This window comes from Leuciscus leuciscus (genome assembly GCF_965113295.1).
Source record: "Leuciscus leuciscus genome assembly, chromosome: 17".
In the NCBI taxonomy this organism is placed as follows: Eukaryota; Metazoa; Chordata; class Actinopteri; order Cypriniformes; family Leuciscidae; genus Leuciscus; species Leuciscus leuciscus.
Window position 1 is genome coordinate 3,942,779 of NC_138741.1, and position 25,163 is coordinate 3,967,941.

Here is a 25,163-nt window from a genome sequence, read left to right on the forward strand (position 1 = left end):
GATGCAGTCATACAGCAAGTGCTACTGTATTACATACTATTAATGTGAACAAATTAGTATGTTAGCAAACTAGCTTGTTAAAGCTAGCTAAGTTTATACTAATAAAAGTGTTCACATTGAGATCACATGAAAGTTTTAAAATTAAATGTATGAATTAGTGTACTCAAACATTTCAAGTTAAGAACAATTAAAATATATAAGTAAAAAATAAAAATCTGGCAGTTCTGCTTTCTTAAACTTTGAATTTCTTAACTTAAAAAATTTGAGGCAATTTTTAATTTTTAATTAAACTAATTTTTTTTTGAGTTTTGCCAACTTATTCGGGTTTACCAACAGTGTAGTCAAAGCACATGTGCAGGTTAGCGCGAGTCTCACAGTTAGTGACGCAATGACTTCTCCAATCAGCGATTGGCTCTTTTTAATTAAAAAGCGGGACGTTTTCCGCCATATTGCGCGTTGCAGTTTCTCCTATTCATAAGTAATAGGAGTGAAGTTTGGCCACTGCAATAAATATTAAAATACATATATTTTATGGACCATTTTATAAAAGCAATAAGCTCCAAGAAACCATGATCATAAGGGGAAAATAATAGGAAATACGTATAAAAGGAAATAAAAGTAAATCTCAACAGAACATTTAAATAATTAAATTTAGTAGGCTTATAGTCTACTGTAAAAAAAAAAAAAAAAGTGCTGTCTTAAATTTTTAGTACATCAACTTACATTTTTAAACTAGGTACATTAAACTGACTTAAAAATAAATTGAATCTATAAGTTATAACATTTTGTTAAAGCAATGTAAAAGCATGTTGTCATAACTTATTCATCATAAAACATTTTTTTTACAGTGTAGTTATGAAAGTTTAATACATTAATGCACATTAAAGCTTTAATAGTATCATCAGTGAGAGTACAGTCTGTAAAATAGGTCTGAAAGGCCATAAAACCTTTATTTCACACCCATAACTCATTAAAGTTATGACCAAAATGAGCATTATTGTTCAAAGCCCGAAGTTCACAAGAACAATTTTATTAAAACCAATGCACAACACGAGCACAACTTACATTCAACAATATTTGTCTTCCAAAGATCTTGATATTTGTCAAACTAATAACAGAAGTGGACAAAGTCAAATGTCATTCAATGTTAAATAGGGATCTTTTCCGTCAACAGATGTTGAAAATAATAAAGTGGCATTCAGTAGCATCCATGACCAATAGAGTCTGACACGTCATATCTATAGCCTATCTAATTCTGTAGTAGTATAAATATCTTAAAAGTGCGCTTACGGTAAGGTTTATACAAAAAATGAGCTCTATTCATCAACACTTTTTACATTCCACATCTAACATATAGATTGAACATTCAAAGGCACGGGACTTCACTTCAAAACGATCGAAAATATTCTTGAGTCATAAAAGTAATTCAAGTAATCTTACATTGCAAAAAAGATTTTAGTGGAAAGGAACCGATGGCACAGAATCGTGTAGTAAAAATTCAATAACACTACTGGAAGTGAATATACAAGATTCATGTTACATGTAAACTAGTGATTATGGGGAAATGAAGTGGTTGAGTAAACCATAAACGTGCTTTAGCTGCAGCCGCTTCCCAGTGATGAGCCAGACGCTTTTCACAGCAAAGGGATATTATGCAAGGTTTCAACATTTGTGTTTGAAGATGTTTTCCTCAAAGCAATCTGTCCCCGGCTTTGAAAAGAAAGTGAAAGGAAACACATTTAGGCCCTTTTTAAAGTGTCTCACATCGATCCGATTGAGCATAATAAATATCGAAACCTTGCAAATATACAGAAAACGAAATCCATTACTCACTTGGTGTCAATACACTTGAAATACATAACTAACCCAATTAAAAAGATATAGTTAAAAAAGTAAAAATTTCTTAGTTAAATTATAATCTAGAAGTAGCAAGTAGAAATGACAAGTAATCAAAGTGCGTATTGAAATAATTAATTATAGATGAATGGCATAAAGTAGAAAAAAAAAATAACAATCAAATATCACTTGGCATAAAAATCCTTAAACATGTCCTACATCCAAAACTGAATATAATAAGAAAAGGAAATATTACATGCTTTCTGACTTATGTAGAAAGATTGCATAATACCTCGGGACATCCAAAGTGCATATCCATTTTTTTTTTTTTTTTTTTTTTTTTGCCTTCATCTGCATTACTAATTTTATTTATAACTAAGGTGAATCTAAAGAAAGCCACGTCCAGGTCACATTTGACCCCCAAATCAGTAATAAATAATGACTATAAAAATATCATGTAACATTTTCATGACATTAAAGCACATCGTCCCCTGCCAAGAATATCATTACTGTAATGCAAAAGAATAACAATAAAAATAATGTATGCATCCTTTTTGAATTTATAATTATAATGCCTTTTATGCTGAAAAAAGAGACAAATGCAATGCCTATTCTGGTCATTTCAATTTGTCATTGATTTTGGGGTGTAAAGTGTCCTGGTCATGTTTCGACGAGATTCACTCAGTGATTAAAGTGACCTATTGATGCTAACCGGGAAACTCTGCCCGTACGACAAACTGTAGGAACAAAAGACAGAATTAAAGCAGTTTCCTATAGATAGAAACTGGAGGAAATGAAATGGTCCCTTAATTAATACAGCAAATAAAACACTATGCATTTATACTTTTTTTTTTTTTTTAAACGACCTATGGGTTCAAAAAAGAAATATAAAGCTTATAACTTGAAACACATCTTCACAAATTGATAATAGTTCATCACATTACAACACAAGCTATATTGCTGACATTTACAAATGTGTAGAAGCACGAACGCTGGGCTGACTGTAAGCATGCATCCCTGAAACTGTTCCAGGTCAGTGTTGGACAGGCTTTCAGCACCTCAGACCAGTGTGTTTCTTTAGTACAGGTGGACAAATCAATCCTGTAATATATATACAGCAAGCACTCAGAGTCGAACCAAACCAACAGCAGCAACTTTAGCAAGAAGATGAATCCAATAATCATCATCCGTTTCAGTGCAAATAAACCACGAACCTTTCAGAAACTCTCATGTCTGTTAAAGGCCCGTTCAAACCGAGAACGAGAACTATAAAGATAACCATATCGCTCTAAGCAGTTTTGTTGTCTACAGCTTTAAGTGCTCTAGCTCTGAAAGCAAGATGGATTATGATTGGCTGTAAATATTTGTATCCTTCAAAAATCGTTGCGATATCCTTGCGATATTGTTTCTGTGTGGCGTTATCGGTGTGGTGTGAACTCTGCTATGTTGCTATCTGAGTTTTAGAACTAACGATGCGTCCCAATTCACATACAAATGCAATATTTCAAAGCCATTCCGTAGGATAAATAGTGTATTGTGTTCACACAGAAAATTCCAAAAGGAAAAAGTGCACTTTAAATACCCGTATGATGCACTTAATTAACCGAAAATACAGTGGCTGCATCTGGAATCACGTACTTCCCTTCTATATAGTAGGCGAATAAAACAGTATGTGACTAAAGAAGTCACAGTACTCATAAAAGAGAAGGCAAAAAGTACCCAGATGATCAACTTCTGACGAGATTCTGAAGTGTGCTTACTAGAGACGCACGATATATCGCCCACCATATCGGTATCGGCCGATATATCGGTTCATTTTTAATGTTATCGTTATCGGCCCGATAAGAAAATGTGGCCGATATATTAAAGCCGATAAATAATGGATTATGTCCTTCAGCTGAGACACTTCAAATGCGCACAGTTCATCATGATGGATTTGATTTGCTTGAAATATGATAGGAATAATTTCAAAAAGGAAAATACAGTAAAGTGCAAGTCTGCATAAAATTATAACGAGAGCATTATAATTGTGTGTTTTGGGACATGGCTTTTAATGGTGAGACTATTAATTTAGTGTAATCAGGCTCTCAAAAAAATTATATAAAAATTTGGATTTAGATTTATCGGCCGATATATCGGTTATCGGCTTTCAAATATAAAGAATTATCGGTTATCGGGCAAAATTTTCATATCGGTGCATCCCTAGTGCATACGATGGACACTTTACTATCCCATGAGGACACGGGAGAGGGTTTATGAATGCAACTGATGCTGGATGGTCACATGATAATGACATCATGGCGAATGTAGTGGAGGGGGAGGGGCTTCAGACTCAGATGTTGAATGACAAAATAACCTTATAAAAGTTCATTCAATACAGTAAAGTATACTTTATAGTGCGTCATTCGGGACACATCTTAAATCTTTATCGTTACAGCTATCGTCCTTGATGTGAACGGGCCTTAAGAGTGAATCTCACAAAGCCTGTCGTGAACACATCCGGGTCATACGTCATCCCAAAAACTCCAAGGCTTTGTCTGAAATCGTCCCTTTTCCCCTAAATAGGGCATTATTTAAGGGGACAGCCATTTGTAGTGGTGTCCGAAACCAAAGTGGACGTTGTCGCGTGCACTCAATCAATCCCACAATGCACCGCATTAACGAGTGTACAACATTCAGCCGCACTCAAAGGCTAGAGAATACCCATAATGCACTGTGAGAGAATTCCCGTGTCTGACCAGAAGATGGCGCCGCAACTCAATCATCAATTCATCCATTTTCCAAACCGCTGGTCCAATGTGGCTACGGCGTAATATCATACAGGTATAACTTCCTTTTTAATTGATTATTAAATAGTTTAATGAAGGTTTATGCATGACAGAGTTCAAGATAAATCTTTTCAATACTACTGAAGCTGCAAGTTTGCTAAGTTTCAAATGATTATTAAACAGCACAAAAGCAGCAGCAGCGTCCGAATTCACTCACTCCTTCAAGAGGACGATATTAGTGGATTAATGCAGGGAATATTGAATATTAAACGAGCGTATAGAATGAGGTGAAATATGACTCGGATTGTTTTGATGTGTTTGTGAGATTCATCTATTAAAGATAATTGGTCGCTACAGTATCTCTATACAGTATCATGACCTGCATTCTCTTCCATTTTGTTTTCACTCATTATTATGCGAAGCACATCAACAGAACATTAGAAATAATTCATATTTAAACTTTAGTGTGTACCCAGCCGAGTAGAATACACAAACTGAAATAAAATAACTCCCAGCGTGACATTGAGCCATGTTTCTCCTCCATCAGCTGTCCGTATCTCTCGGAGAGAAACTGAACGTAAAAGTGAAGTGGGAAGAGATCCTGAAGGTTTCGGACAGGGTCGGATCAGTCTTTCTTCTCCTCTTCTGTGTCGTCTTCAGATTGTGCGCTCTTCTGCATGAGTTTCTCCAGCGTGGAAGAGGAAGAAGGAAGAACTTCTTGCTCTACATCCTCAGTCTTTCTCTTGGTGCTTTCTTGCACGAACTCCTGGATCTCCAATGGAAGCCGCCGGAATTTATCCTGGTATTCCTGATCCAGGTCGTTCTGAAGCTGAGAACACAGGTCAAAATATTAGTCTACAGGAAATCAAAACTGATCATTAGTGCACGTTATTCAAAATAATAATAGTCATTTTTTTGGTTCCCCGAGAACGCTCCCAAAATGTTAGTTTTTGGTTCCCAGAACGTTCTTTATGGTTTGTTTTTGGTTAGTCAGGAAAGATTTCTTAACGGAAATAGTATGCATTTTGATTGATCTAATTTCTACATTTTATTAAATGCTCTATCAAACTAATTTCAGAGCTTTGTATATGTCATTGCACAAAAACATCTGCAACGTTGTAATTGGAAGGTTAGTTTACATGGTTACATGGTCAAAATAACCATTAGGGAACGTTCTGTATAACTTATTTACAAATAACCTTCCTGCAAAGTTCTGGGAACGTTATTTTATGGTTGCAAAAAAATAAAACCTATAAAGAATGTTCTTGGAACGTTATTATTTGGTTCTCAAAAAGCAAACAGGTTAACCAACAATAAGAAACAAATAAATAATAAAAATGTGGAAATGTCTATGAAAGAAACAAATAGCAGCATGTTTAACTTCAAGAGTCAGAGAGAGAGAGAGAGAGAAAGTGAAACAAATGTATATGAAAAAAATCAACTTCACCTGTTTTTGGTGCAAAAAAACAAACAAAGATTAACATTATAATAGGAATCAAAGGGGGAAAAAGAAACAGATAATAATAAAAAAAAAATGTATATCTATATATATATAAGCAATAGCATGTTTAATCGTAAGAGTCAGAGAAAGGGTGAGGAAAATATTCCTGAAAATTTAAATATAACTTAAATGATCATTTATATGAAAAAAATCTAATGATACATTTAAAATAAATTATTTACTATTAGAAACAATAAAATGTGGGAAAAGTCCATGAAAAAAGCAAATAACCGCGTGTTTAACTGTAAGAGTCAGAGAGAGAGAGAGAGAGAGAGAGAGAGAGAGAGAGAGAGAGAGAGAGAGAGAGAGAGAGAATGATCCTGAAAAAATAATTTAATATATTTAAATATAATTTAATAATAATCTTAAATGTATTATAAATTTAAAATAAATTGAATGATAAATGTAAAATAAATTTGATGCAAAAAACTAATCATTATTAGAGGACTAAAAAGTAAACTGAAAGAACAAAAAATAATGATATGATGCCTGTAAAACCTCATCATTGTAAACATGCAATAATAATATGGTCATGTATACTAATATCATAAACTGCAAAGTGCTGCGGTTCAGTGAGTGAGTGTGTGTGTGTGTGTGTGTGTGTGTGTGTGTGTGTGTGTGTGTGTGTGTGTGTGTGTGTGTGTGTGTGTGTGTGTGTGTGTGTGTGTGTGTGTGTGTCTGCTGTGAGCGAGGAGTCGATGGTATAAATGGGTCAGTAATGTGACATGTGACGGTATTGACAGATCCGGATCAATATTCACTAATGCTGCAGCAGATCCGGGCCGATCCGGGCCGATCAACAAATGCATGGAGATATCTCCCCAGATTCCTTTATAGATAAGAATGCACTCATATACATTTTTTTTTATGCACATAAAACACTGAATTTGGAGAGTTACATGCTCGGGGAGGGAGTCTTGACTCCATGTAAAATGATTGGTCAGGTCTGAAGTGAGTGACAGTTCATAAGCCAATCAAAGAGCTGCAGTTTTCACACATCTGAATCCAGTCGGATCTCTGTGTTGAACATTAAAAAGCACATTTGTTCTGTTTCTGCATCTAAAAATGTGCCGCATCACAATGAAATTCTCCAAATCATATAATCCTGACAGCTTATGAAATATTCAAAGGGCTGAATTGAAATTGTCATCATTTACTCGCTCTCATCGCAGTGCAAACCCGCAGAAAGTCTGAACAGGACTTAATGGACTTTCCAAGACGAGTGAGAGAACTATTCCTCAGCCTCATGAAGCCCACTGTATCATATTTGATATGCACATATTTAAGGCCTCTAAATGATCAGCATGATCTGAAAAACCTTTCACACAATCTGCCTTCTGTCGCCTGAGTGATAGCTTTACTTTTGTAGCAAGAAAAAGCCTTTTAAGTGTAATTGTACAAACGTCCACCTTCAGCTCGTGGTTTGCATGAAATCTGCACTGATTTTTAGTCAGTTAGTAATATTTCAAGATCAACACTTACTGGACTGGAGCATCTTAGGTTTATATGATTATCTATGCATCATATTTGAGTAAAATCATGTTCAAATGTGAGTCTCAAATATGATCATCAGGCTTTTGAGGAAGGTTTATTTGTTCATCTCTCATTGTATTGCATTATATATTTTAAAACTACAGAGATTTGATCATAAAACTAAGCATTTAAATGACATATTACTAAGACATTATTGGCAGATATATAGTGATGACTGATATTAATGTGCATTTTATGTTAGTATCTGCAATACTGTTATTAAGATCTCATTGATTTACACATTACAAGCATCAGAATTACATTTCAACCATATAAATATCAGCATCTGCATCAAATTGTATATTTTTGCTCAGTTTGAGTCTCTGAATAAAACCGAGGCGTTTTATTCCCTTCATATTCTCACTATATCATACTATATGAGACCGGATGGATAAGTATAAAAACCTGATGGATCAAATATGATACTCAACAAAAACACATGAAAACCTTTATTTTAGGTTTTTTTTTTTTTTTTTTTTTTGAAGGTTTAATAACCTGTTCCATAAAATAAAATGAAAAAAGCATTATTAATAAATCTGCCAGGCTTTACACTACAGGGTTAAAGTTAAACAACTGATGCTGACGAAAAATATTGTTGAGTATAAAGGCATGATAGTGATTGACCGATGCAGAAAATCAATGACGTTTGTGAAATATGTATTGATGCGACACACTGACGCTGTAAGTGTATCAGACTGTGGTGTTTCGTCCAACACTCTGTCAAACTTCCCAGAAAGCAACAGCACACACATTCACAGCAATAGTGATAATAATATCTCTCATTCTGCAGTGTTCATTTATGTGAAGTTAAACTCCAAATGAGATGAGAGATAAAGCGCTTGAATGATAGTACCATGATATGTATCCAAAACAAGGTGTTACTATGGTACCATATCATATCATCACTCTTACCTTGGGTTTCTCATCTAATATCTGTTGCAGAATGCTTTTATGGGTTTCAACAAGCTTCTCGTGTCTTTTAGTCTGAGCGTCTTCCAGCTAGTGACGAAAAAGACAAAAAGTGTGAAGAATCATATTTATTCTCATTTATGATCTTGAGAAGTGGGGAAACTCTTTTACCCTCTTAATGTGCTGGACCACGTCGTTCACATAAGACCGGTTGATCTCCAGTTTCTCCCTGAGAGAGAGAGAGAGAGAGAGAGAGAGAGAGAGAGAGAGAGAGAGAGAGAGAGAGAGAGAGAGAGAGAGAGAGAGAGAGAGAGAGAGAGAGAGAGAGAGAGAGAGAGTTATGGTTCATGTGAAGCATTTATCAGTGTTTTATTGCCATCTAGAGGCCAGTTTTATAAGGAATAATATAATTCTTTCCTTTCCTTTAATTGCCTCCCAGAACATTAATGAAAATAACCTGAAATGAATCTTCTTTTTTGTCTCCAAATCGATTCATGATTAGTTTGGAGTAAGTGGATATCTCGAGGGTCAATGATATAAGCATCTTTATAGCTTACAGTATTTTAATACCAATTATGCTCACAACTCCCCTCACTGAATCACCTGAATGAAACTGTGTGTAGTCAGATTTTATATAAGCACTTCACTTTTGAGTCTGCATTATTTATTATAAATTCATCTCTACTGATATGAATCCAGATCTTTTTGTGTCAGATTTGTGCATTTCATGCATGCATTTGGCAGATGCTTTTATCTAGAGTGACTTGCATTGCATTCAAGTTATTTATTCTCTTATTTTGAAAAACACACCAATTTTAAATCTCTATGATGTGCTGAAGTGTGTATTTCTGTGGAAATCTTCACTCATTCACGCATTTTGGTTTCAAAACGCTTTCCGCTCACACTAAAAATGTCCAAAAGTTTCTCATCCACGCTGAGACGTTGGAAGATGCGACTGCGCAAGGCTAAAACAAAATAAAAGCTCACTGAGATGACAGAGAGACCAAACATAATAAAGTTCTTACGCTATTCTTCTGGTACGATCACTTTATTAGTGAAATATCTCTGTAGAGATCAAGGTCGCACTCCATCGCCACTATACATGTCTGGTCTACAACGCTACTGCAATTGAGAGTAAATGTTCTGATGGATTGTAATATTAAGACTGTACAAATAACAATGCATCTTTAGCAACACTGTGAACGTGAATAACACATAGCAGGCACACACCAGTGTAAATATAGGATATCATATATACAGGGCTTAAAGTTATCACTCGCCAAGCTCCAAATGCGAGAAAAAAGAAATTGTTGTTGGTGAGTATATGAAACCAGTATTAATCACCAGTTGGCTGGTAACATTTTAACAATGAATTTTAACAATGCAATGTTGTGAGAACATGAACGTAATCAAACATCCACGACACTTGTGACATCGTTGCAAGAGTTTAAGTCTTGGTAATTTAAATGTTCAAGCGCAAGAATACGCAAAAGTGAACTCTCAGTGGTTTTGTGTGAGCTGCGTCGCAGACCTGGACCACAAAACCAGTCACATGGGTCAATTTTCTGAAAATGAGATTTATGCATCATCTGAAAGCTGAATAAATAAGCTTTCCATTGATGTATGGTTTGTTAGGATAGGATAATATTTGGTCGAGACACAACTATTGAAGATCTGGAATCTGAGGATGCAAAAAATCAAAACAATGAGAAAATCTCCTCTAAATTTGTTCATTTATGTTCACGATTCGCTGCATTCACTCACAAAAATAAATGTTTTATATATTTACGGTAGGAAATTAACAAAATATCTTTACTTAATATCCTAATGATTTTTGGCATAAAAGAAAAATCGATAATTTTGACCCATACAATGTATTGTTGGCTATTGCCACAAATATACCCGTGCGACTCGTGACTGGTGACGTGATCCAGGCTCACAATTGTCAAAAAATGCCTGTCTCAGCAAGTATCCTAGTAAGCACAATCAGTTATGGCTTGAGTGAACGTAACAGTCGAGAAAGACAACACATGTGTATCAGTATATTGAATCAGTACATAAACTCTTAAAGGGACAGCAGCCTAATATTTAATGTTAATCAAACAACAAAAGGACATAGAAAAAAAATCACTCACTGCTCTTGACTGAATAACTTCTGAAACATTAATAAGGAATAATCTGTTTAATTAATACAGTGAAGACTATATCCAGTGTTAATTTACATTTGATTACTTTATTCAACGTCTCCACCTGAAAACTACTGTAACTCGTCTTTTAATAATGTTTTACATTTATATTAGTTAGCCTAGTAATTTTAGAATTGGTATTGAAATTGAAATAGAGAATTGTGAATTTTTACTGCTATCTAAAATGTTGGCCATTGGCAGGTGTGGCAAAAAGTTAGTTTTAGGCCCTAAATATATATCTATTGGTACAATATGGGCCCTATCTTTCACCCAGCACAATTGACTTTGTACACCGACGCATGTATCATTCCTATTTTGCACCCGACGCACAGCGGACTTTTCCCTCCACAGACGCACGTCAGTAAATTAGGGAATGAACTTGCGCTCCCGGGGGCGGTTCAGCGAAAAGAGGAGGCGTGTTCCGGCGCAAACGTTCCCTGGTGCTATTTTGCAGTTTCAGAAAACAATTCCGCCACTGACCAGGAGAAACCTAAAAGTGAGCGTTGCACATGTTATTCAGATGCTATTTTAAGGGCGCATGCTTGGCCATAATCAATGTAGAGTGTGCACAACACACACACACTTTGCTTCTCTCATCTACACAGAAGCAGCAGTTCTCATTTTTAGAAAACCATACATTATTACAAGGAAAAATATTCCACACGAGGGAAATCATTGTTGTGTCCATGAAGATGTGAAAAAATAGGCATAATTCTAGCTTATACATTTACCCAAATTATTATACGCCTGTTTAACCGAAGCTAATTTGGGTGTGTTTCTCCATCCCAATGTCACTTCTCTGTGTTTTACGGCCCTGACGAGAACGTCGGTCTCCTCGGCTGTGAACCGCTCCTGACGTGCGTCTGGCAAATCCGCCTTTATAATAGCAAACCGTCATGGAACAAGCGCGCCTGCTCTTAAAGGGAATGTGAGATGTCACTCTGATTGGTTTATTTCACGTTAAGCCCAAACCACACCTATGAGTAATGAAGCTACTTCAGACCAACCCATTTTAGATTTGCGTCAAGATCCGCCCACAAAGTAACTTGCGTTTTGCGTTTTCACAGTGAGGAAACGGCGTTTTCAAATTGATCTATTCTTAAAAAATCTCAGTTTTCGAAAGACAAAACGCCGTCTCAGTGTGAACAGAAGGCCCAAACCGTGGAGAAAAAAGTGTGTTTTCAAATGTATCTGGATTAGTGTGGATGCTAGAAGAATGATGTCAACCAAAACACACATTTTATCCAGGAAAATGATGAACAGATGAACTCTTACTCTTCTGTCAAGTGCTTCTCCTTTGATTTGGCTTCATTGATCTTCTCTTGTCTCTTCTTGTCCATTTTCTTTTTCAGTTCTTTCTTTTCTCTGTAAACACAGACGCAACAGCGAGGTTGACGCCACATGACCTCATGAATTATGAAAGGACGCTTGTGATATTGGTAACGGACTCACTTCTCACACAGCTCCTTGATTTTCTTCATTTGGTTGCTTTGACTTTCCTCAGCGATGCCGGTCAGCTTCTCGATAACCTGCGGACACACCATCAGGCTTCATGACCCATTCATTCAAAACAACTTTAAAGAGGTTTTCTAAAGTTGTATGTCAGAAATGTGTACATCATTTATACTTTTGGATTTCTCACATAAAGTAAGCAAAAAATTTCTGGATGCAGACATTTACATTGTACACTTGGCTGGTTTATATCTTTATATTTACATTTATGCATTTAGCAGACACTTTTATCAAAAGACACTTAAAAAAAGGAACAAAAGCATTATAAAAAAAAAAAAAAACTTGCTTTGATTTGTTTATTGAATTACTATCTGTATATATATATACTATCTGTTTAATATATATATATATATATATATATATATATATATATATATATATATGCTAATAATATAAATTAATAAAGTAAAATATACAAATATATCTTAAATATAAACATTATATATATATCATGTTCTCATGTTTATATTTAAGATATATTTTACTTTATTAATTTATATTATTAGCATAAATATATATATATATATATATATATATATATATAAGTCATAAAAGAGTCATTTGCAAATTAACAAAAGAGTCAATCAATAAAAATCTATAAAAGTGTAATTTGCAAATGAATTAACACTTGTTTTTGTTTCAAATTTTATTTGAAATAATGTCCTAATGTTTGGGCCTTATTGGCATTATTTTCTGTATATGTGTAATATTACAGATGTAAAAATGTAAGTTTGCCTTAAACTTTTAAGTACAATCAAATAAGGCAAGTTTAAGTCTTTTCAACTTAAATTATATCAAACTGAGTTTAAAAAAATTGTGTTGAATCTTATTTAAAAAAAAGGTTAAAATTGCTTAAAAGTTAAAAATGTAAAAAATACAAGTTGCAATGACTTACTGAGTTATTTGAGAGTTAATTTGCAAATACTTTAGTTTGAGTTGTGTATTCCCGCTGTTCACCTGTTTAATGTGTTCCTTCTTCAGATATTTCTCGCTGTAATACTGTTCCTGCCGGAGGTTCAGGAGCTGCTGTTGCTGCTGCTCTTTGAGGTCGGACAGCTTCTGTCCGCTGTCCTGATCCAGAGTGTTCAGTTCCTGCTCGAAGAACGAGGGTCCGTGTTCAGGACTGGAGGACAAGCACCTGACGGCAGACCCAAGTGTGTGAGACGTCTGTTCAGCGGATGTTTGGACACACACTCCCACACAGCAGTCGATCAGAGGACGTCTACCTACCTCTTCTTACCGTCTCGTTTTGCAGATTTCAGCAGGACGGCCCGTTTGCGGAGGTAGTCGTGCTGGATCTCGTTGTATTTGGCCGTGTGCTCCTTGATCATCTCAGTGGTTTTCTTGTGATGTTTCTTCACCAGGTCCTTCATCTCTTTATAGTGTCGTCTCTGCTCTCGAACGAAGCCCTTCTGCTGTTTGAGCTCCTCCACGGTTTGCGCCTCCATCTCTGAGGAACAAGGTTTTATGGATTGTGAAATCACTCCTTTATATTCCACCTCCATATTTGTATTAACCTTTTCTGAAGCTCAAGTCAATGGATCTTCTAAATCTGCACATCAGAAGTGTTTAAATAATTTATAGTGAACCTTCGAAATGATTTAGACTCAACAGCCTAATAAAACAGAATTTTATTTGATGTCTCATATAACATAAGCAAAATATAGCTTCTTAGCCTCTGCACACTTGACGGAATTATTTGTATAATATATATATATAATATAAAATAACCTGCTATTGTTTATTCTTATATATATATATATATATATATATATATATATATATAATTTTAGTATAAAATATATATATTAAATTTAAATAAATAAATAAATAAATTAATGTATTTTATTTTATTAATATAAATTTAATATAAATTATATATTTATTATTTATAATTATTTATATAAAATTATATAAAATTTAGTTTTATTTTATATGTTGATATATTTTAATTATTTTTTAAATAATATGCTATTGTTTATTCTATTATTTATGTTTACAAAAACAAAATCATATGTATTAAATTTCTTATATTATTTTATGTTAATATATTTTAATTATTTTGGAAATATTGTTTATTCTATAATTTATGTTTACAAAACACACACACACACACACGTGTGCCGAGAGCCGCGATACATATATATATATATATATATATATATATATATGTGTGTGTGTGTGTGTGTGTGTATAGAATATTATTTACATAGTATTTATATTTAATAATACATTTATTATTATATTATATTATATTATATTATATTATATTATATTATATTATATTATATTATATTATATTAAATTTGCCATGGATTGTTTATTCTGTTATTTTCTCTATATGTGTAATATGAAAGAAAAACATAAGTTCATCATATAAAATTATATTATATATGATAATATATTAATATAAACCATGCAATTACTTCAGATTTTTATTTCACTGAATCGGGTCTCTTTCACATCTTTTAAACAGGTGATAAAAAGCCATTAGAAGTGTTGAACACTGACCGGTGAGGACGCTGTGAATGAGATCTTCAGTCTTTGCCGCTGGTTTCGTTGAGCCTGAAACATATCCAGATAAGATCTCATCATATATGATTCATGCATATCTAATAACATTCATCATGTTTCTATACTGTCTTGTCTGATGTGTGAATGTGTGAAACACCTTAAAGCTACAATATGTTTGTTTTTTTCGCCACTAGGGGTCGCTAACCTCTTACAATAACAGAGGTTGATGACGCATAAGCGGAATTATGGAACTTGTCGTCATGCCGAAGGATCTAATAATGTTTATGGATGAGTGAAAACGTTGATGTTTTGAACATGACTGTGGTATGAAGCAGGACACGAGTGCTAATGAGAGACGGATATCAGCGCCACACGCGAGTCTCGCGGATATAAAGGAAAAAGGACATTTCATTCTACCGAACGCAAGTGCTGAGTAATACTCACACAGGGCAGTTTATTAGACGAATGAAACTAGTGAGGGAACACAGCGCTGTTTCACTTGGTCACACTAAACAGCATTCGAGTGTGTTGGAAGTTATGATGTTATTCTATGTGTTCGTTTGTCTGTATGAGACTAGCAGTGAGCTAGATCAACATTAGAGTAACATACTGCTCATATTCTAACATTTCATCATGTTGAGCTGTATAACATTGATTAGTTTTATGTACATTTGCTCACCTGTCTAATAAAGTACATGTAAGAGCGACGTCTCTGTCAAGTGGAAGTTAGCCGCGGACGCTAGCTCTCGGCATCTCGAAAACGCCACACTGATATTGATCCTCGTTTTAGTTTTACTTTTGTCCCAAAGTCTGCTTGCCATGATCCATAATGTTTGAACAAAACAACAACAGTGTGAGCGCGCCGCTAGACGTTACGCAGTTGTCCACATCCGTCGCCATGGTTACTATGGCAGTACGAGCGGAAACCAGGGATAACGCAGATATTACAGTCATTGACAGGCGACACTGAACAGGGACGGGCCATTATTTAAAATTGGAATTTCTCTGAAGTTAAAAATCTTTGGGAACTTTTGGGATATTGTAAGTACACAACTGCAGGGAATATATCACACTGTGCAAGTGATTTTTGGATATTTCATTACCCAAATCGGTAACACTTTATAATAACTGCACACTATTAATCATTAGTTAAGCATCAGTAAACAGTTAATTCATCATTTATAAAGCATTAATAGACATTAATAAGCAGTTTATAAATACAGCTATAAATGCTTTATTCTTGATTTAAAAGCATATCTATAATGTGTTTAATAATTGTATTTTCATACTTTCTTAATGATCAATTTATCATTTCTAAATGAAGTATAGCATTATTTACAAACCGGTTATTTAGGAGTTGTCAGTGGTTCATAAGATCACTTAGAAAGTGTAAGTAAATTATTAATAAACTATTTAAATGTACAGTTATACATCTTATTATTCAGACATATAGTAATAGTTACTTTCTGTTTTAATAAATGGTTTATTAATGTATTTAAACTATAATTCAGGGTTAGTTCAGGTAGTTATAAAGCATTTAGTAGTTGTTAGTTAACTATGTGTGTGAGCTCATCTAAAGTGAGGACTAGTTATGCCTTGTAAAGCATTTATAAAGGAGATTTAAAGGCTTTTAAATATTTCTATGTTCTGTATCACTGTGTGTGTTTGTTTCTTTTGTGTTTAGAAGATCTGTGAGCCTTTAAATCTCCTTTATAAATGCTTTACAAGGCATAACTAGTCCTCACTTTAGATGAGCTCACAAACATAGTGAACTGACCACTACTAAATGCTTTATAACTCCCTGAATTAATCATGAATTACAGTAGAAATACATGTTAATAAACCATTTATTAAAACAGAAAGTAACTATTACTATATGTCTGAATAATAAGATGTATGAATGTACATTTAAATAGTTTTTATTAATAATTTACTTACACTTTCTAAGTGATCTTATGAACCACTGACAACTCTTAAATAACCGGTTTGTAAATAATGCTATACTTCATTTAGAAATGATAAATTGATCATTAAGAAAGTATGAAAATACAATTATTAAACACATTATAGATATGCTTTTAAATCAAGAATAAAGCATTTATAGCTGTATTTATAAACTGCCTAATAATGTCTATTAATGCTTTATAAATGATGAATTAACTGTTTACTGATGCTTAACTAATGATTAATAGTGTGCAGTTATTATAAAGTGTTACCCAGAAATCGTACATATTGTAGCTTTAACACAAACGGCAGTAATGATGTGTAGTTCAGACCACACCGGTAGCAGATGAGAAGGTGTGTGAAGGTCTGACCTGTGGACTGAGGCTGTGTGCTGATCTGGGACGCTGGTTTAGGAGCCGCACTGGGAGCGTGACTCACTCCGTTCTCAACCGGGGCGGGTTTGGGTTCGCTTGTAACCTCCGAGGGGTTTTCAACACCTGGATCCGCCTGAACAACAAGAAACATCACCAAACACCATTCTCTGCCAAACACAGACCCGTTAAACAGCGACAGAAACAGCTTTCTGGAACGAAGGAAAAAACTCATCCGAAAAATGACTTAATTTATAAGTAAATGAATGGGAATGTGATTAGAGTTTAGACAGAGTAATTAGTGAAGTGATCCCATTATAAATCTAGCACTAACTGATGCTCATGTATATTACATCTGAGACATTCATTTTAATATTTGACATTAGCACTGGTTTGCCCCTTTTAAAGCGCTTTTTCTTATACATTTTTAAGGCTCTTTTCTTATATAATTGAATAAATAAACACGCACACACACACACGCACGCACTCACGCGCACACGCACGCGCACACACGCACACACATACACACACACACACACATGTCTAGCTCAGGAAAATTCTCATCTTCACCCTTTATTCAAATATTATTAAAAAAAAAACTGTTAACGGTTATAGTTGTGCTTGGAGTTGATAATTTTATTTATGATAACTCTATGAAACATGCCAAACTGAGCCGACATAATTTGTTGGTCAGGCTTTCATTCAAAGAAATTATGAACACATAAAAAAAATAAAAAAAACACATGCAAGAACCAATAAAATATTAATAACAGATTATGTTGTAGTCAATTAATGCTTTTTTCCAGTGAGATTTTTGTTTTTCTATGCAATTATTATTATAATTTTTTTTTGCGAAATAATTTTGTCAGGTAAATTCCTTACCCAAGTGTAGTGTTTTATTCTTCCCTGATATATAAAACATATATAATGCATTTCTTCATATTTTGATGGTTTAATAGAATTTGTAGGGTCATAATTTCACTCTCCAACTTTCAGGTGTGAAGATTTGTAGTGTGAATCTGAATCTGAACCTCTTTAGTGTCCTTCTCCTCTTCTCCTTCCTCTAAAGTGAGCGCCGCCAGCTGTTTGGATCTCTGCTCCATTAAGTTGACGTATCTGATGGGATTGGAAAGCGCTTCGATGACATCTGTTCAACACAGAAACACACCGTCAGTCACGTCAAACACACAAACCAGTCTCTGCTTTAGACACTGTGAGCTAAAGTCACTTCAGTTAGTTAACAACTGTAATGTTTTCACAATATTTTGCAACTTCAAATTTTTTTTTTATATGAAAAATAATAACCCAAGAAATTAGAATTGATATCTGACATTATGTTCTGCCCCTTTTAAAGACCTTCTTCTTGCAGTGACATTTCACTCTTACATCTGAAGTGTCATTACAGCCAGAAACCCTTAATTAAGAGAAATTTTGATAATATTTTTTTTTCTTGCCATTTTATGGATCATTTCATCTTTTAAAAATGCCTTAATTTACATAAACAGTGTTAGATTCTTCTGTCGGGTCTATATCACTTTGTATATTTGCATATTTAACAAGTGATGCCCCATTTTAGCTTTAAATAGATGAGGTCACTGTTTTTATGTGGCTTTAACAAGGCAACGTTTCCATTTCAAATAAACAAAGAAAAAAAAAGTCGTCTCTTAAGATCGTCCCATCAGTATTTGTGTCTGACAGGAAAACAGACGAGTGGAAACAAACGTGTGAAACGCTGCTGAGAAGGTCAGTGTTGTTGTTCCTCTGCGCTGTAACACTTTTTAACACAAACAGGAGCATTCTGGGTATTGGAGACGTGAATCGGTCCCAAAATCCCCCATCTCATAGTTTCGGTATGCAAATAAGCATAAAACCACCGCTGGGATGACCATGGAAAAGCTCCTCACAAAAAGCAAAGGGAAGGTATCATACGGCAATACCACGGTACTCTGATAAATACCACGGTACCGGTGAGTCAGAATTCACACTGAATATATTTGTCACATATGTTGTAAATAATGCAAAGCAGCTTGATGGTCCATTTTCTGAACGCAAAGTATAATTTCTTGATTATGATCCAGCTTGTGAGATTCTCTCATATTTACCATGGTATACATATGGACACCACAGTAGTACTATGGTAATTCTAGAGCTTTTTGTGAGTAGCAGATGCTAAAACTGCCAGATGTTTCAGATGGCGGGTGATTATTATAGAAATGAACTTCTTACCAGCGAATGTATCCGGTACGTAGTCTTTGACCTCGATGTACACGAATATAGCAGGAAGAGTTAGAGCTTGATTCTTTTCATTTCTCAAACCGATGTAACGATAACCTGTGAGAATATGAGACAATTATTGTTTAATACAATAAACCCCTCTGCATGTCCATGTTGCAGCCTTAAATGTATCTAAATGAATAAATGACTAATTATATGCTAAAATTTGCTAACTCTAAACTACGTAAATTCAAATAAATGTGTTTTTTTTTAAACAAAAAAATAAGATGAAATCATATTTCTATTTTTCCTTCAACAACTATTATTTAATGAAAAACATACAGTTCTTACAATTTCTGTAATCACAACATGAATTGTAGTTAATTAAATCAACACTCAGCATATATGGGTTAAACATAGCCTATATATTGAATATTGTGTTCGACCTTCAAGTCAAAAAAGTTGAGAACCACTAGTTTAAACTGTATAAAGGAAATCATAAATGCCATTTGATGTCGTGATGACGCAACGCAACAACATTTTTTCAACGTAAAGGCGACTAAATAAATGCAAGAAAAAAAGACCAATGACATATCAGTATGCAAATACTATGAAGAGATCACGGTTTATAAAGAACAAACATGACAGAACATCTCAAACTGGAATTAGTCTATAAGTAAAGTGTTCAGGCTAATTTGATGTGCCCTGCTATGCTTCTTAAAATATGTCCTTTCATGTGGTGTGTATTAGAGCAGTTTGTGAATGTAAAACCTCAGCAAAGATAAATGGAGTTTTTGTCTCCTAAAAGAAAGAGTCGTCAGTAATTCAGTCTCACTTCCTGCTGAACCTGCATAGGTTTGTAACAAATTTGCATAATGTCACCCCATTGGCTGCCGGATGAACAGCGTCTCTTAGCCCCGCCCTCAAACACTGTAGTGTATCTGAGACTGGAAGAGTTTGTTTCGTGTTGTTGATGTCGAGAAGACGCTGTTAAAGAATATCCACTGATGAGATTGATACGGTAAAACCCACGCCATCGTTACTGTTCGTATCACTGTGTATCAAGAGCTGAGATTCAGATATGATAATGAGCGTTTGGTTTCTGACCAATCACAACAGACTGGGTCATCTGACCAATCAGAGCAGAGCAGCTCTCAGAGAGGCGGAGCTTAGAGAGACTGAATCCTTAAATGAACCGTTTCGGACACTGAGAGAAATGCATGTAAAACTATTGCTGGAGACTCCAAACCTCAATTAAGGACCTTTAACATAGAATAATAGGGGCACTTTAATAAACATGAGAGAGATTCTCACCGGGACGAATGGCTGAGACGGGAATGATCCGATGACCGATGAACTTCCCTCCCTCCTCAAACACGGCTATCCTCAGGGAAGCGAGGGTGGGCAACACAACCTGACAAACAAACAACACAAATATATATCTCATGCTCTCCGGCCATCTGATGATTATAACAACAAACACATCACATACTTTTTTGAAGACGATGGGCTCCTCGTCCCACACAGGGTTGATGGCGTTGCTTTGGGACGTCTTTGTCTTGAAAGCTTTTCGTCTCGTGTCAACTGGAAGTCCAAACATGTCAATCTCCACATAAACGCCCACCTTCTTGTCAGTCAGGAACTGTCCTGATATGATCTAATGGAAGACGTGATGACATTTTTCTTGCACAAAAACATCAAAATGCAACATATATATTAACACATAGGGCCCTATCTTACACCTGGCGCAATGCAAGCGCGACGCAAGTGTGTTTGCTAGTTTCAGCCTGACGCAGTTATCATTTTTCATGTCCTGCGCCACGCTGTTTAAATAACAAATGCACTCGCACCCATCTGTGCACCCATGGGCTGCTGGTCTGAGAACCAGGTGTGTGTTGAGGCGCATTATTGGAGCGTTGCAATTTTGAGGAACTGAAATAGACTGAGCCATTGACCAACTGAAACCTGCTCTAAAGGGTCCACAACATGCACACACTTTGCTTATTACACACACTCTGATTATTACACACACAGGGACGCACAGCAGCACACAACCATGCCAAATATTTCAAATAAAAGGATTACAATGTAAAAGATTATTACTGTGTACATAAAGATATGGTGGAATCCGGCTTGTCCCGTAGATGTTCTGCTTGTGCTTTAACCTCACACACACACACACACACACACACACACACACACACACACACACACACACACACACACACACACACACAAACAGCTTTAACCTCGCGCATGAGCAGATCCGTTTGCGCTCTGGAGACGGCTTCGGTCTTTCCACTATCAAATTCCGTCATGTAATAAATAGTGAATCCGCCAAGGCGCGAGCGCAACTGCCATTTAAAGGGAATGGGAGATGAGACTCTGATTGGTTTAACGCATGTAAATCCCAAAACACACCCATTACTCATTATGAGAATAGGGACAACCCTTTTAGACCATGCACCGGGAGCGCCGACCATTTTCCCTGTCTCTAAACAAGCAAAAGTGGATTCGGACACGACCTAAGTGAACTTGCGTTTAGTTCGTTAAAATAGGGCCCTAAATGCATCAAATTCAAATTATAGATTGCATTGAAATAGTGCATTGCAAATGAGTTTTGGCAACAGTCACATGATCCAGCTAAAAGTCATAATTCTAGTGAGTGTAATAAACCTGACCTTCACTGATAAGGTATTGGCTACGATCCCATCCACTGTGCTTTCTGTGAAGGGGTCAAAATTCTTGTCCGGTCGCCTCATGAACTCCGGCTTGAGTCTGTAGCCACTTTTCCCGTTGTACTCGTACATGCCGAGGTTCAGCTGCATGGACAGATCTGAGAGAGCCGAGTAAAACACAAAATTACACTTGACATTTCATATCGCAGTTAAGTCCTATTTGAACAAGTCTTGTTATTGATCTGCTCACCGATGGTCTGAAAGTTGAGCGCGACGAGCTGACAGCCGGCGTTCCAGAACACCTGTGGCATGTAGTTGGAGGAGTCCACTCGAGTTCCTTTAGGATAGATTCTGCTCAGCTGAAATTTGTTGTATCTACATGTACACAGTTAAGGGACTGACGTAACGAACGGCACCGATAAATCTAGAAATCACTGACCTCCATCACAACTAGCACATACATCCCCAAAACAGAGTGAATCTGACAACACATGTCTGTGTAATATTATAAAAAAAATTGAAATATTAAAGATAGTATTTTTGTCATAAATACTTTTTTGCTATGTGAAATTTTTTTATTGGCATGAGAAATAATCATATTCGTCTGGATGTGTGAATATATATATAGAGAGAGAGAGTTTGGGGTCAGTAAATGTATATACATATAAATATACATATAAAGATACATTTACTGACCCCAAATTATATTACATTATTTTAGTATATATATATATATATATATATATACAGCAAGTAAAAAACTAATAAAAAATCAATTAGAAGCATTGCTTTGGCAACTAACTGAACTAAGTTTAAGTTCTAAAATTACTGAAATAAAAATAAAATGAATAAAAAATACATTGAACTATATAGAAATATAAAACAAATGAAATCCTGAAATTATGAAAACCTAAAACTGAAATAAAAATAAATGAAAGCTTTGTAGAAATATAAAACAATATAATTAAAAATCATTTTAAATAAATGAAAACGTAAAACAATAAATGTGAAATAAATAAATGAAAAAATAAAACAATAAATGTGAAATAAATGAAAAAGTAAAACAATAAATAAAACAAATTTAAATATATTTTTTTAAGAAATATATATATATATATATATATATATATATATATATATATATATATATATACATATATATATATATATATATATATATATATATACTTTGCAATTTAAATAACATATCATTATTTTTCACAATATAGTGAGGGTGAAAATGTACTTAATTGTCAATAAAAGGCCCTAAAAATAGGCTTTGTTTTGTTTAATCCAAATGTAAATTTCTTATTCATTTATTTTATTTGTATTTGTGGTGAATTGTGACCCAGACATGTATTGGCAGGTTTTGTGAGACGCACTCAAAAAAATTAATAAAAAAGGCATAAAATGAAAACAATATCCTTTCATAAAATAAATCTAATTCACTCTTCCACACATTCGAACCTTCTGTGACTCGTGATCGGTGTGTGTCGTTGATGATCTGATACTGTAAAGTCTGAATATGTGAGCATTTTCAGTCCATTCTTCACACAAACCTATGAAACAGCTTCAGAACAGTCATATGGACTAGAGCTCTGCAATGTTCCTGACAGATGTGATTATTTGGGTCATAAGTTATGGCATTAATAATAGATGCACTTGTCCTGGTTTCCTGTCATGTGTGTGATGGGTAATGTGGGTTGTGTGTGACGTCGCTACAGAAGGAGACTCTCGGGTAAAGGATGCTCCACGAACTCCACCGGGGTCTTGGTCAGCTGCTCCAGGGCTTTGGTCTCCACAAACGATGACATCTGATAACTGCGTTTGGTTTCTGAAAGGAGACACAGCGAGTGTGAACGAGATCTTCAAGTCAGCGCATGTTAACGCGTGCAGTCGTACTCACTCTTGGAAACCTCGAAGGAGTGGAACTTTGTGGGCTGGATGTAATTGACCAGCGTGGACATTTCTTCAGTGGCAAAGGCTTCAGATCCTGCTGTACCCTGAGAGAACACAAACACACCTCACACCTTCATTTTAGGAAGGTTAAGCTCATCTTTTGACAATCTGTTGAGAACATTTTTATTTTTGTAAGAGTTTCAAGCCCTATTTTGTACTATAATGGTGACAAAGTATACCTGGAACTGACAAAAGAGAGTTAAAACATTTTATTTAATTTGAATTAAACAGCTCGACTGATTTATCTGAGTGTTGTTAATGTTAACTAGAACTGAAAACTATCATTTTCAGTCTTTTTAATAAAGCTGAAATAAAATGTAAATATAAGCGGAAAAACTTAAATTAGAAATGAACAAAAAATTTGAAAAGGGAATAAATGGAAATTTTGCCTTGGCAACTGACTGAAATAAAATTAAATAAATACAATTTAATTTAAATTAATTAATTTAAATAAGAATAAAACCATGTAGAAATGAAAGCTACATAAAAAAAATTAAAAAAAGAGAAGACGACAAAAGCACATAATAAAATTTCTCAAAGTTAAACAAAAAAATCTACAACTGAAAATAAAAATAAAGCCATACAGAAATATAGAGGTAAAAACAACATAAAAATAGAATAATTATTAAAAACAGAAATTGGAAACATTGCCTTGGCAACTAATTGAAATAAGTCTAAATCCCAAAATTACCCAAATAAAAAGATTCTAAAATCAATAAATATATTGAAGCTATATATAAATATTTTAAAAGAAACCAACAAAAAAATAGAAATGAGAAATATTGCCTTTGCAACAAACTGAAATAAAATAAAATATTATAAAAAATAAATAAACTAGAAATTAGAAACATTGCCATGGCAACTAATTGAAATAAGTTTAATTGCTAAAATTACTAAAATACAAAAAATATACAAATAAAAAATATTTTAAAAGAAACCAACAAAAAATAGAAATGTTCCCTTTGCAAAAAAAAAAAAAAACCCTGAAATAAATAAATAATAGAAATTAGAAGCATTGCCATGGCAACTAACTGAAATGCGTTTAAGTACTAATTTATTTCTCTATTTATTTACTAAAATACCATGTTTTTATTAAATTAATAAACATACTTTGAAGCTATATAAAAATATATATTAAAAGAAACCAACAAAAATACAAATGAGAAATGTTGCCTTTCCAACTAACTGAAATAAGTTTAGGTTGAAGTCTTAGAATTACTAAAACTAAAACTGAAATA

The 25,163-nt window shown here is 34.5% G+C and overlaps 1 protein-coding gene across 3 annotated transcripts in view; it reads right to left on the bottom strand.

Moving 5' to 3' along the window:
• Window positions 1-1,014: 1,014 nt before the first annotated feature.
• Window positions 1,015-25,163, bottom strand: part of plcb1 (phospholipase C beta 1) — an 83,939-nt gene continuing 59,790 nt past the window's right edge. Inside the window, exons 16-33 of one of the 3 annotated variants that reach the window (XR_014199323.1) lie at window positions 23,873-23,969; window positions 23,716-23,800; window positions 22,217-22,341; window positions 21,970-22,124; window positions 20,781-20,945; window positions 20,603-20,702; window positions 19,301-19,405; window positions 18,106-18,221; window positions 17,075-17,210; window positions 14,757-14,810; window positions 13,476-13,695; window positions 13,203-13,383; window positions 12,186-12,262; window positions 12,009-12,098; window positions 8,719-8,776; window positions 8,551-8,637; window positions 3,308-5,433; window positions 1,015-3,277 (exon numbers count right to left, since the gene is read on the bottom strand). Coding sequence is in view for 2 of the 3 variants with exons in the window: in XM_082143724.1 (XP_081999850.1) it covers window positions 5,230-5,433; window positions 8,551-8,637; window positions 8,719-8,776; window positions 12,009-12,098; window positions 12,186-12,262; window positions 13,203-13,383; window positions 13,476-13,695; window positions 14,757-14,810; window positions 17,075-17,210; window positions 18,106-18,221; window positions 19,301-19,405; window positions 20,603-20,702; window positions 20,781-20,945; window positions 21,970-22,124; window positions 22,217-22,341; window positions 23,716-23,800; window positions 23,873-23,969 (2,055 nt within the window). In the remaining variant the exon portion in view is untranslated. Of the gene's footprint in view, window positions 5,434-8,550; window positions 8,638-8,718; window positions 8,777-12,008; window positions 12,099-12,185; window positions 12,263-13,202; window positions 13,384-13,475; window positions 13,696-14,756; window positions 14,811-17,074; window positions 17,211-18,105; window positions 18,222-19,300; window positions 19,406-20,602; window positions 20,703-20,780; window positions 20,946-21,969; window positions 22,125-22,216; window positions 22,342-23,715; window positions 23,801-23,872; window positions 23,970-25,163 lie in introns of those variants that run through there. The other 2 variants (XM_082143724.1, XM_082143725.1) reach the window with 2 other exon arrangements.